The sequence below is a fragment of the Cannabis sativa genome, chromosome 2, assembly GCF_029168945.1.
Source record: "Cannabis sativa cultivar Pink pepper isolate KNU-18-1 chromosome 2, ASM2916894v1, whole genome shotgun sequence".
NCBI lineage: Eukaryota > Viridiplantae > Streptophyta > Magnoliopsida > Rosales > Cannabaceae > Cannabis > Cannabis sativa.
Window position 1 is genome coordinate 15306981 of NC_083602.1, and position 13724 is coordinate 15320704.

The 13724-nt window shown below is 28.8% G+C and overlaps 3 protein-coding genes across 3 annotated transcripts; all 3 read right to left on the reverse strand.

Moving 5' to 3' along the window:
• Positions 1-2275: 2275 nt before the first annotated feature.
• LOC115708359 (uncharacterized) lies at positions 2276-3702 on the reverse strand. Its single transcript, XM_061108985.1, has 5 exons — positions 3628-3702; positions 3369-3499; positions 3208-3286; positions 2950-3094; positions 2276-2639 (listed from the first exon to the last, which is right to left on the reverse strand). The coding sequence occupies exons 2-5, from the start codon at positions 3400-3402 to the stop codon at positions 2538-2540; spliced, it is 360 nt and encodes a 119-aa protein (XP_060964968.1). The 5' UTR covers positions 3403-3499; positions 3628-3702; the 3' UTR covers positions 2276-2537.
• Positions 3703-3750: 48 nt separating this feature from the next.
• On the reverse strand, positions 3751-4436 carry LOC133034775 (uncharacterized). The gene is made up of 2 exons (XM_061110164.1): positions 4202-4436; positions 3751-4081 (listed from the first exon to the last, which is right to left on the reverse strand). Exons 1-2 carry the CDS (start codon positions 4346-4348, stop codon positions 3917-3919), a joined length of 312 nt encoding a protein of 103 aa, XP_060966147.1. The 5' UTR covers positions 4349-4436; the 3' UTR covers positions 3751-3916.
• A 129-nt stretch (positions 4437-4565) lies between these two features.
• Positions 4566-5318, reverse strand: LOC133034145 (uncharacterized). The gene has a single exon (XM_061109175.1). It carries the CDS (start codon positions 5316-5318, stop codon positions 4566-4568), a length of 753 nt encoding a protein of 250 aa, XP_060965158.1.
• Positions 5319-13724: the final 8406 nt, after the last annotated feature.

A 13724-nucleotide genomic window follows, 5' to 3' on the forward strand; every position in this document is an offset into this window, starting at 1 on the left:
TTGGACCCTGTGTTTTGCAAAAGTTACTAATTGGACCCTATGTTTTGTTAAATGACAAAATGGACCATGTATTTTCTAAAATAGTACAAATAGGACCTTGAATTAATTTTTAAAGTTTAATTATAATCCGATCTAAAAGTGCTATGACAAAACTGTTTACATTTTTTGTATCTGTTCATATTAGGAATTTTCTTCAAGTTGGTTGTATTAAAAAAAAAAATTGTCAAAAATTAAGCTCAGTGTCCTATTTTTACCATTTTAGAAAATACAGAGTCCATTTTATCATTTAACAAAACAGAGGGTCCAATCTGTAATTTTTGCAAAACACAGGGTCCAAAATGGTATTTACCCTTTTTTATCTTACAAAGCAATTGCATTTATGATAAAATTATTACAAACATAATTTTATTAAAAAACCACTAACACTAAAAAATATTTTCTTATCATTGTAAAAGAAATTTATTGTTGTAAAAGATTGATTGAAATCAATTACCGTTGGTTGTTAATTTTAGTTTTGATAAAAGTCAAAGTAATAAATAATTTTTATTTATTAATTGTTGATAAAAATGAATTTTTCAATTTCAAATTACACATGGCATTAACATCAAGATAACATATTTATTCTATATAAAGTGTAGTTATGTAACAGAATTTTTGGTTTAACAATATTTTTTTTTATTTTTACGTTAACTTTAATAGAATATTGTATTACTTAACAGAATATTCTTTATTAATATTATAATATTATTATATATATTTAAGAATAAAAATTATATAGATATTTTATATAAATAAATTTTTATTTTAATTTAAAATACCTAAAATATTATTAATATTTTTAATCTTATTTTTAAATTTATTGGTTTAACTTTGAATTAACATAAAATGAAAAATTATGTAAATATTTTATATAAAGAAATTTAAATTTAAAATATTATAAATATTTTTAACCATATTTTTAACTTTATTATTATTTATTTTATATTTTAAATTAAATGCCCACACCATATTTTTCGGAAAGTTTCGAAATAAAAAACCTTTATATCAAATTTACGAATCCAACCTATATATAGACACACTCAAATTTGTTTATGTGAGTTTTGGTTAAGAATAAGTAAATTACAATATATGCATTATCAGATACGTTACCTAATTAAAAAAAATTAAATTTTTTTTAAAAAAATACATATATAATTATATTTAAATGACACACCAATGTAGCAATAGCTAAAAAAAAAATTAAAGATCAAAATCTCAAACTCCATTTCAAAAATTACAAAAAAAATATTACCTAATTAAAAAAAAATTAAACATACATGTATTGCACTTAATATCACCTTATTGAACCGAATTAAAAAAAATTAATTATACGTTCATTGCACGTAAAATAAAACTATATTTTTTATCTTATAAAACAATTGCATTTATAATAAAAAGTATTACAAACATAATTTTATTAAAAAACCACTAACACTAAAAAAAAAATATTTCCTTATACATAATTTTATTGTTGTAAAAGATTGATTGAAATCAATTACCGTTGGCTGTTAATTTTTGTTTTGACAAAAGTCAAAGTAATAAATAATTTTTATTTATTAATTGTTGACAAAAAAATGAATTTTTTTAATTTTAAATTACCCATGGCATTAACATCAAACATGAGATAATATAAATATATATATATACTAGGTAGGAGTTACGTGCCGAGGCACGTAAATGTTAGTTTTAGGTAAAGTTTAATTTTTTTTTCCCTTCTTATTTAGATTGTATGTGAAGGTATGATTATACGAATGATTTGTTTTAGCAAATTAATATTTGTGCTATTATAATTGGTTGGTAAAATATAATTAGGTATATATAAATTATAATAAAATGATACTTATTATTTACTTCTAGAAAATTGGGTATATGAAATACTTGCATACAATACTCCATGTAAATCCATAAATAACAAGTCAATAGAAAGTGAAAGAAGCTCGGCACCAAGAAAAGTCTTAACACTAAATAAAATAAAATTACTGTAAAAAAAAAAAGGTAACTTCTGCCTAATCTTCCATTGGTTCAACTGCTTGAATGGTGAACTGATTGTACTTTGAACTCATTGTTCGGTTTGCATCTACGTACAACTGAATTCTCCATTTTTTGGCTGATAATTGCTTTGTAGTTTTTTGGACAAACAACTTATGTTTCCGAAGAAAAAAAAATGATTAGTTATAAGTTTTAATGTATTTCTATGTACGAAAATGTATAAATTTTACATATTTATTTTTTTATAGTTCCCTCGTCCGAATATGATCTTAATTGAACTGCAGTACATGAGAATATGTTTTCTGCAACATCACAGCATCTAGCAACTCTGTACCATCGTCGAGTTGTACATATGTCCTTGCACTAATAATTTATACAGAATATGTAACGGTTAGTATGAATATGCAAGAAGTTCAAATATTAATTTAGTTATAATGTGCTTACCGTGGTGTAGGAAGACATCTTTTTCTGCATTTTGGATTTTCACAATCTGTTTCTTCGTTGTCGTTTTAGAACATAAGTTTCTTATTACAAAAATCACACGACATGTAATAAAAATCTTGGTTGATATTTTTTAATATGATTTCAGCTTCAATCCAATAATATGCTTTCTGCAAAAAAAAAAAAAAATAATAATAAACTACATATGTAATAGAATTCAATATTATATTAAGTACAAAAAAATCAATGTTTTTTAATTAATTTTTTGTGTATATTAATTACAAAATAAATCAATGATTTTTAATTAATTCAATATTATTAAGCTCTTAAAACACCTAAAACAAATAAATAACTATACTAATTATAAAGTCTGAATTGGTTAGTAATAAAAACAAAAATCAAGATAGTAATTAGTAATTACTAAGCAATATATATTATACATTTAAAAGTATTAAGTAGTACTATATATTTTCTTTTTACCTGAGTTGGTTTTAATTGCTTTACCAAATCGGTAACTTCGTTGTTCTTAACATATTCTCGTTTTGCAGCAGATGAATTTGGAGAATACTGAGATGTAGGTGCTTGAATAGTAATATTATTTATGTCTGCTTTGTTATTTTCAGCCCTTGACATTGTAATTTAAATGTTAGCTTACTTATTAAAGTAATAAACAATCAATATTATTTAATCAAAAAATGATATTTAATGAAGGTAAATCAATTTGTTTAAGAGTTGTACCATTGATGAAGAGTAGTTGCTTCGTAATTGTCAGGATTGATTTCGATTGTACTTGATTCACGGCTTGACAACGACAGTCCTGTAGGAAAATAATATTTTCAGCATATTTAAATGTACGAAATTGATAGAAATATATACGGTGGTAGTTAGTATATAAGTACCTCTCTTAGTTTGAACAATCATCTTTGTTTCCATTATTATTGGGTTGTTTCCAGTAACTTCAGACAATTTTTCACTAATATCTTGTACCAAAGCACCCCACAGAGTTAAACATATCGGGTGGAAGCTACAACTGTAATTGAAAATAGTAATGGTAATTATTAGTTTTGCTATGTATCATAATTTTTAATCCATATGAAATTATTATGAGTGCTCCAATGAAGATTATCATTATGTATTTGTATGTTATATTATATATACCTGTCATCGATTAGATAAATTTCTTGTATGGTTCGCTGTCCATACACTGTGTTCACCACTTTTGTTGGGTTTATTTTGACAAACTTACTCCTATGATATCTAAAAATTGAATGTGATGTTAGTTAAAACTTCGTAAATCATTTGTCATGTTGGTATATTGTTGGGATCCGAAGTTACCTTGTGGTGTGTTGGAGTATTTGTCAGATGACAAGTTCTTAAACGAAACGAACTCATGGACTGGCTTAGAAATTTGTTTGTCTTCTTCTTGGACTTCAACAACTTGTGTTTTTTAGTTCAGTGTCCAGCTAAAATGGTAATTTGTGCCATTTTTAAGGTATCTGGCAGGGGTTCTGTTGACACGGGCATCACTGATGTGGTAGGTGTGTAACTCATGCAAAGTGTCCTCCAAAGCTTCAATATCTTCAGCGAAAATTACTGCATCTACTCTCGTCCCCTGTGTGAAGTTTATCAATATAAGACATGCAATTAGATTTTGTATTAGATAACTATTTAAATTAAAACTTGTCTAGCAATGTGCAACTAATATTATTGAAAAAAAGAGGAATAAATTTACCTTTGGATCAGATAAAAACAGCTTCTGATATCGGACTGGTGAACTCATGCTTGTTCGTGGTGGAAATTTTTGTAGAACTGTCATTTTTATTTTCCATCCAACTGTGGTTGGAGTGATGTCATCAACTGATTGGTGTAGAGTCGGCATCTGAAATGCACATTTAATAATTATATTTCGTTAATTGTTAATTAAATAATATTAAAAATTATTGTGTATAAGTAGCATTTCAAATGTAATAAATTATTACTGCAATATAATGTTAATATGGTAGCAATTATAATTCATATGAAAAAAGCACTTAGATTGATATGCATGAGTTTAGGATAGCTAATTACTCGGTCACTTTGCATGTTGTTTGAAGAGATTAACTTAAACAAGATAATGCTAATAACTCTGTGTACACGATGTTTTTAGTCGAGTTCTTATCTTGTTGCGAAGTTGACACAGGTCGGATCAGGACTCTAACTGTTGATGACATCTTTGCTCGTGATATTGCTACATATAACTGACCGTGTGAAAAAACAGGTTGTGGTAAATAGATCCCAACGTAATCCAATGTTTGTCCCTGGGACTTATTTATAGTCATTGCAAAACTCAATCTGATCGGGAATTGCGTTCGTTTGAATGGAAAACCACTATTTTCATCCACATTTGGCAGGAATGGTATTCTTGGAATGAACACTTTTTTTCCGATATGGTGTCCCTCAGCAATTTCAGCATCTATGACATTTTGGTCGAATGCCCGACATATTAAACGTGTTCCATTGCATAAACCTTCAGAAGGATTAATGTTTCTAAGCAGCATTATGGGATAATTTTTTTTGAGTTTTAATTCATGTGGGGGTAATCCATTCGGAGTTAGAGTGTTCAAGAAGTCCTCCATTACCGATTGCTCAGTATTATCTACCGTCTCATCCCTACTATAATATAGGTGGACTTCTCCTGGGAACCGTCCAATTAACAACGAATTTATTTCATCGACAAAGCTGTTCTTTGGTGTCAGTATTGCACGGTTCATCATGGTAGACACATTTTCTGGATATTGCTGAATGTTGTGGAAAACGTCTTCTATCAAGATATTTAAGGAACTGATGTCGTCAACATACGGTACAAGCATTTCATTTGGAATTTTTATTATGTATATTTATGAGCATAACTAAAAATATTCAGTTTCTTATTCATGATGATATTTATGAGCATAACTAAAAATATCCAGCTTCTTAAAAAAAAAAAAATATTAACAATAATTTGAATAACATTCAAATAACTTTTAAATAGGAAACACATGTATATTTATATTTATTTAATATACACGTATATTATTTTATTTTAAATTCATATTTAAACAAAAAAAAAAAAACAGAAAAATCTAACTAAATGGAACATTCCATTAGATAATGTGATCAGTTGCACAAAAACAAATTAATATAGTATTATAATGTGGCAAATAATGATACTGTTCGGTAACCTTTAAAGAAGTAATTTTTTATGCAATCATAAATCTGAAAACAACAAATCAAAATTGTTTATAGTGGCTGTTCGAAAAGGGAGAAAAATATGAATAAAAACAACAAATATAACATAGTGAAATCGAATATATATTTTATACTAAGAAATCTGAAACAACAAATATAACATAGTGAAATCGAATAAAAACAAACTCCACCCAACACAAATGATACCCAAAACGTAAATGACTCATACAAAGAACACATAACTTATACAAATTCCAACATAAATGCTCAAAAGACATGGCACAACATCAGTGAATATGAGAATAATATACTGACCTGAAAAGAGGTAAATTGACTTGAAAATGCTTGACACCCTGTGACTTGGTGATGTACTTGGCTTTCCTTCTTCTTCCCTGTAAATAAAATCACACAAAGGTCATTCTTGCACCCATCTACATTAAAAAGATAGTACGAAGCTTAAATAATAAATTCCTATAATGACAAAGCTAGTATTTGGGCAAAATTTCATTTCAGAAGTCAACAATTCACCACTACTCGATAAATACTAAAACCACGTAACAAAAAATAAATTAAGATAAGTATGTATGTATGAGCAGTAAAATCTGAAATTGCAGAATACCCTTTATTGATGAAAATAATAATTTGAAATGTTGGTATATATACCAAGCTTTGGTCTTCAAATAAAAGCTTTGTTGATGAAAAATGATGGCCAAGTGTGGATTACTAACTTGCACAGGGAGAAAGAGAGAGCGAGAGAAGAATAAGAAGTTTCAGAGTCTTAGATACAAAGAATGCGTATAAAAGATTTTCAAATTAAAACTGCTTCCTTATTTCATGATGATATTTATGAGCATAACTAAAAATATCCAGTTTCTTAAAAAAAAAAAAATAACAATAATTTGAATAACATTCAAATAACTTTTAAATAGGAAACACATGTATATTTATATTTATTTAATATACACGTATATTACTTTAATTCAAATTCATATTTAAACAAAAAAAAAATAACAGAAAAATCTATCTAAATGGAACATTCCATTAGATAATGTGATCAGTTGCACAAAAATAAATTAATATAATATTATAATGTGGCAAATAATAATACTGTTCGGTAACCTTTAAAGAAGTAATTTTTTATGCAATCATAAATCTGAAAACAACAAATCAAAATTGTTTATATACCATACTTTTAGCACTTAGATAATATTCTTCTTGATTTTACTCGTCAAAATATTAAGATGGATATCACTCATATATGATAGTTTATGTTAACCTTGAATAATAGTACAGTATTTTCACCATATATAATTAAAGGTGTGGAAAGGCCCAAATCAATGTTGATTGCCAGTAATCTCAACTATATATGACAGTTTATGTTAATATCGGCTAAAAATAAAAAATTTAACCCTAATAAACAATCTGATGACCACCCGGAATGACCAAAAAAAAAGTCAGGTATATGTCACTGCAAATATACCAATTGCTACTGCTATATATTCTCCTCTAAAGTCAGGTATAAGTATGTATGTATGAGCAGGAAAATCTGAAATTGCAGAATACCCTTTATTTTTGAAAATGAAGAGTTTGGAAGAAAGCTAAAACCATCAATTTCATCAATTTCTTTTGATTGATCTCCTCGGTCACTTTAATTAACAAAAAACTAAATTATTTTCTGTAGTTTTGTAGGCCATACCCTGCCTAATTAAATTAGAAAAATTTACAAGCACACATAAACATATATATATACATAGTGAATGAAATGGATGAATATATACGCTGAGTAAAATTTCCTACATAATTTTTTTTTTCTGCAATGCCTGGATGAGAAATATGTGGGTTGAGAGACACAAGCATTGAAATTGATCGTTGATTGCTTGTTTTAACTTCAATATTGAAATCAATCAAAACCTCAACTCATTCATATTCCCGGTACTGAAAATTTGGATTTCCAATCAACATCGCTGAAATCGATCGACGGGCTCTGGATCTTGATGTCGGCGAGATCTAGAGATGAAAAGTCCCAAGAACACTTCCTTTGCCGTCTCTAATCCAGCTGTTCCCGCAGCCTGAAAGTAAGCCTCCACAGAAGATACCCAAACGCTCTCCGGAATCCCCTTATTCACCACCATTCCCCTCAGCTCTTTCTCTGCCTCAGCAAACCTTCGCAAACCCAACCACGCCTTCAAGGCAAGCACAGGCAAGCTAGGATGACGGTCCTCATTGTCACCTTCTCTCAACACCTTCACACACTTAATAACACTCTCAAACTCACCCATCTGCAGATGAACTGCTGAGATGAATCGGAGAGTCTTCAATTTCAATTCCTTAAGCTCGAGCATGCATTCCCGAGTTCTCGCTGCGTGCAGTCCCTTCTCATACAAATCCAGAGCCTCGTTCATAAGCCTCAAGGCTTCGTTCAAAGCACTGGTTCCATTCTTAGATAGCACGCTCTTTCCGAACTCCGAGTACTGATTCGCAAGAGCTTTGTGATGCTCAGGCGATCCGAACAACAATGTCTTGGCCCGATTTAGCAACGCGATCGCAACATTTCGATCCGAGACTTCCCATGCAGTTCTAGGCCTCGCGATACTAAGATCCAACAATAGCTTTCTCTCTCCTGCATTCGTTATCAAATTAGTATCAACCTTTGATACAATATGGCAGTTTTAAGTTTTAACCATGGTTGTCTCTTCGAGAAGAGTGAAAAGTCTGAAACGATTGAGATGAATGTTTTTTTTTATATATATTTTTATAAGAAAAAAGTTAACGGCGTTAAAAGAACCCGTTTAAAAAAAAATAAAAATTATTTTTTTGGCGTTAAAAAAAAAATCGTTAAACCAAGAATTGTCGTTAAATAGGCACTTTTAATATATAAAGATATATATGATGGAATATAAAATTATCTTTAACAGAAATCTTATATTAGCACTTAGGTTGGGGAAATTTTTAATAGATAAGTGTTACTCTTAATTTTCTATTTCAATCTCTTAGGGCCCGTTTGGCACAGCTTTTGGAAAAGCTAAAAGCTGCTTTTCAAAAAAGTTGTGACAAAAAGGTGTTTGGTAAGCCGTTAAATAACAGCTTATTGAAGAATTTATGGAAAAGCTACAGCTAAAAGCTACAGCTAAAAGCTAAAGCTGGTACAACCCAACTTTTAGAAGAAGTTGTTTTGATTAAAAGACTATAATAAATTATTTTTACTAAAAATTTATTTAATTATTTATTATATATTATAAAAAATAAAAATATTTTTTTAAATGAAAAAATATTTAAAAATAAATAATATTGAAATTTCTAATTTTTTATTTTATTTTAAAAAATAATTTATATTTATATTTTTATTATTAACAAACAATATCAATTTATGTTTCTTATAAACTACAATTTTATCTTTTGCAAGTGATAAAAATATAATTTAAAAATATTAAAAATTATTTTTATCAAATGCATATAAATTTATACTATAGAAAAAAATAATTAAAAATATATAAAAAAAATAAATATAATTATATAACATATTTTTATATATATTTGTGATTATAATGAACTAGATTAAAATATTATCATTATTATAATGGAATCTTAACAACTCACAGCACTTTAAAAATTATAATTTACCAAACACTCAGCTCAGCTTTTTTCCACAGTTCTGCTACAGCTACTTTTTCCCACAGCACAGCTACAGCTACTTTTCCCCACAGCATAGCTGTGCCAAACTGGCTCTTAGTCAAGCTGTGGCCTCAAAACATATGTTTGAATTTTTTTTATTTTTATTTTCAAATTCATTTTTATGGCAATGTTCGTTATAGAAATAATATCAAGCTTGTAAATTTTTTTAAAAAATTGAATAATTTAAAGTATCGACAATAGAGTTTTTGATATTATGATTTACCAAACGTGTTAAAATTTGTTTTTGGCACTATTAAATATTTAGAGAAAATTAAAAATTTATAGAAATTATATTGTAAACGAATATCGTTATAAAAAATATATATATTTCCACGTGTATTTGGTGGTTGATTAAGAGACTATAATAAGAAATTGTAATTATCACTCGTCTTTTTAATATGAAAGAAAATTTAGAGGGTACAAGTAATAATTTTTGGGGCATGCAAATATCCTAATAATTACCTTCAATATATATATATATATATATATAAATTAAGAAACAAACCGTGCTTCGTGTGCGATTTATAAATATTTTCAATTATTTATATAAAATTATTTTAGTAACATTTAACATTTTTATCTTAATTCACAATATTATTATTATTATAATAATAATAATAATAATAATAATAATAATTTACTCAATTGATTTTATAAATATGCCCCTGACTACAATAATTTTACTATTATTAGATTATTTATAAATTGTGTTTCCTAACCTATGCATAAAGTTTTTTTAGTACTGTTACGAATTTTATGATTACTACGCAAGTATACGCAATCAAGTAGTATCTCACGCAAGTAAGGTCGAACCACAGGGAATTGGATTAAGTACTACTAAACTATACTTGTGATTCTATTTGGTAAAACAAATATTTTGCAATTTTAAAGAAAATAACTCAGAAAATTTAAAGGAAAATAAACGACGATTAATCAAGATGAGAGATTAGGGAGGTGAATCCTGTTGATAAGTTACCAATGTTAATACCTAATTACTATCATTATCTTAATGTGAATGACAGATTATAAATTAACCTAACTCTTTTCAAATCTTTTAGGTTCTAAATCTTATGTTCTCTAATTAACTTCTTAATTAAATCAACACAAAATCAGCATTAAGCAATAATCTATTTGTCACAAAGGCTATGCAAATACTTTCGTTTCACATCGAAACCTAGACTATCCAATTTTAGCATTCTCAATTCTCACTTTTTAGATTTCGAATTGAGATCATTAAACATGTAAAAGGTGATCAATCTTGCACATGGAATTAAACACAAATATAGATAGTATTCACAAACAAGATGAAGGAATGGCAATTATTTATTAACTAGGCATAAACTTAAACAACATTCATCATCCTCCCTTAATGGGAAATTTAGTTCATCACAACTTTAAAAACATCCATGATTAATTCAGAAACAAAACTAAACATAAAAGAAGGAATTAAGGGTAAAAGAAAGAAACTAGAAGGTGATATCGCTCCGAGTCTTCAAGATAGCTTCCTCTCAACCTTCATCCACTTTTTAGGTCTTTTTCTACTTAGGTTGACCTTCAGAGTCGTATTCCTTATATAGGGATGAGAGGTGTGCTTCCAATTGAGAGAAAAATCAAAATTAGGTCAAAACTGCGATTTCCATACCTAGTCGCGACTAGCCTTTAAGCTGGTCGCGACTATAGGCAAAACTCGAAAAACCGAGTTTCTACCAAATCTCGAAGTTGCGACCAGAGTTGCGACCATGAAAAAGGGTCGCGACCTAGCTCTTGTTGGAAATTATTTTACCAGGATCTTAGATCTACTCACAAGTATGTTTATTAACACCCTAAATATGAACTTTCTAAAACGATGAAATAAACACATAGAAAGTTTAGGAAACCTTACATTGGGTGCAGCGGAATAATATGACTCCTTCCGTTCAGATATCTAGCCCTTGATTCCTTTCTGTAGCAGAGCATTATCAATATCTGAACCTGGATCTCTTTCTCTGAATCTTTGATGCTGAACCTCCTTTGCTGATGATCTTTCTTCACGATCTTCCTCACTATGATTGAGGTATCACTTGCTGTGTGTGGGCACTACTCATACACTAAGGATTTCAAAATTTGAGAGGGAAGAAAGAGAGAGTGGGTTCAGCCAAAGATAGGAAGAGAGAAGGCTCAGGTTTTTCTCTGAAGGAAAAATAGAAAATTTAAGTGTAATTTTCCTGAAGCCTTCACTATCTATTTATAGCATTCCACTAGGGTTAGGTTTGAATTATTTGGCATTAAAATAATGAAAATATCAGTTTAAATTTCCTACAAAAGTGGCAGGCCCTATACTAGTGGATTTGGGCCTCACTTTTTGCAATTTTGCAGTTTTACCTTTTCTGCATCTGATTTTTTCAAAAACGCCAATTTTCTAATTCAACCATTTAAATGCCAATTCTAACTATTTAATAACTATAAATAATGATTAAATAATATTGTCATTTATCATATTTATTAATTGAACCATACAAAGTATCATAATTAACAAATATGCCCCTAAAACTCTTTCTTTACAATTTCACCCTTACTTAGTGAAAAATTCACAAATAGACATAGTCTAATTTGAGAATTATAATTGATTAATCAAAACCAATTACATGAGTCTTACAAGCAATATTATCTCAACTAGTGGGGGGACCATGGGTCTATATAACCGAGCTTCCAATAAGTAGATCAAGAATTTAGCACTAAAATTCACTAACTTATTAATTCTTCGTTGAAGCCACGCATAGAACTTAGAATTGCACTCTCAGTATATAGAATGCTCTATATGTTCCACCATATAGACACATCATTAGTTATCCATTGTTATAATCCTAATGTGATCAATGATCCTCTATATGAATGATTTACACTGTAAAGGGATTAAATTACCGTTACACCCTAAAATGTATTTATTCCTTAAAACACTTGACCCCGTATAAATGATATTTCAACTTATGTGAAATGAGTACTCCACCATTTATGTTCGTTTGGTCAAGCTCGAAGGAGATCATCCTTTGCTTACTATTCGCCAGATAGAAGCTATAGATTCCATGTTTATGCTAGCGCTCCCACTCAATTGCACTACCGTGTTCCCAAAATGTACGTATCACCCTGACCTAAAAGTAGGCTTAACTAACAAATCAAAGAACACGAATAGCCTTTCAAGATTGAGCCTAATCATAACAGGATTAAGATCATTTGATCTAGGATCAACTAGGCGATATTGACTTGAATAGATTTTACGGTAAGTTTAATCAAATCTAAGTCAAAGTTCAATATCGGTCCCTTCCGATGCATACTCCATGCATCCAACCTGAGCTTTACTTTAACCAATGCTCTGGAAAGAACATAGCACTTCTCCAAATGCAAGTAAACTCTTGTTGTAGATTATCATATCAGTAAAACCCTATGTCTGATAAATCTAGGAAACTTTATTCACATAGTCATGTTTACTTTCCAATGTGTCGATCGCACAATAAACAAAAGATCAAGTATGTGAAAAGGGTTTCAGATGAATTTATACATTATGTACATATAATCATGAAATAAATCATGTGAACCATGCAACATTAAATGTTATTTCTGATCTATATTAATAAGTAAATCTGATTATATTGAAATGAGTTTTATTTAGGGCACAAAACCCAACAAACTCCCACTTGCACTAATATAAAACAAAAAGTGTGTTTCAAATAATCTCAACACCTTGATATACAAAACAAGTGTAGTAGTAGTAAACTCCTCGTAATAGGATCTGAAAGGTTGAATTAACCACAACATTTTCTCCACTATTACTCTTCCTTAATCACAAAATCATTGATAATGTGAAATTCCTCTCTATATGTCTACTCTCTTGGGATACTAGATTCTATATCCTTGGCAACTACTTTTGGTTAATCAGGAAATTAACACTAGTAGTTTAAGGCAATTTGGAATGGTGCCAACACTACTACAAAATTCACTATTCACGTCTATTTTTAAGTGTCACTTAAAGAATTTACGTCGGTTTATAAAACCGACGTATATACCGTAGTCGCAAATAGTTTTTTATTAGCGTCATTTTCAAAACGACGCAAAAAAACAATTTCGACATTTATAAACCGACGCTAAATACTTACTTTTCTATTTTATTTTAAGCGTCGGTTTAAAAATGACGCTAAATGTTTCATGGCATTTTAAAACTATCATAAAAAACTTATTCTGTCGGTTTAAAAATATCATATCTATTACGAAAATACTTTTTTTTTACCTATTGCGTCACTTATAAAATGAAGCACAAATATAAGTAAGGGAAAATTGCAAATTTTTCATGCAATTTTCCCCACCTGCATTATCAAATTTTAGAATAATACAAAAAAAAAAAA

Bases quoted from the DNA above. Each gene is read 5' to 3' on its own strand.
- LOC115708359 (XM_061108985.1), bottom strand. From the start codon at position 3,402: ATGGAAACAAAGATGATTGTTCAAACTAAGAGAG. The intron at 3,095-3,207 runs GTACAACTCTTA...TACAATGTCAAG, and splicing joins GCAACTACTCTTCATCAATG to GGCTGAAAATAACAAAGCAG. The intron at 2,640-2,949 runs GTAAAAAGAAAA...TTTTTTTTGCAG, and splicing joins AGCAATTAAAACCAACTCAG to AAAGCATATTATTGGATTGA.
- LOC133034775 (XM_061110164.1), bottom strand. From the start codon at position 4,348: ATGCCGACTCTACACCAATCAGTTGATGACATCACTCCAACCACAGTT. The intron at 4,082-4,201 runs GTAAATTTATTC...AACTTCACACAG, and splicing joins TGTTTTTATCTGATCCAAAG to GGGACGAGAGTAGATGCAGT.
- LOC133034145 (XM_061109175.1), bottom strand. From the start codon at position 5,318: ATGCTTGTACCGTATGTTGACGACATCAGTTCCTTAAATATCTTGATA.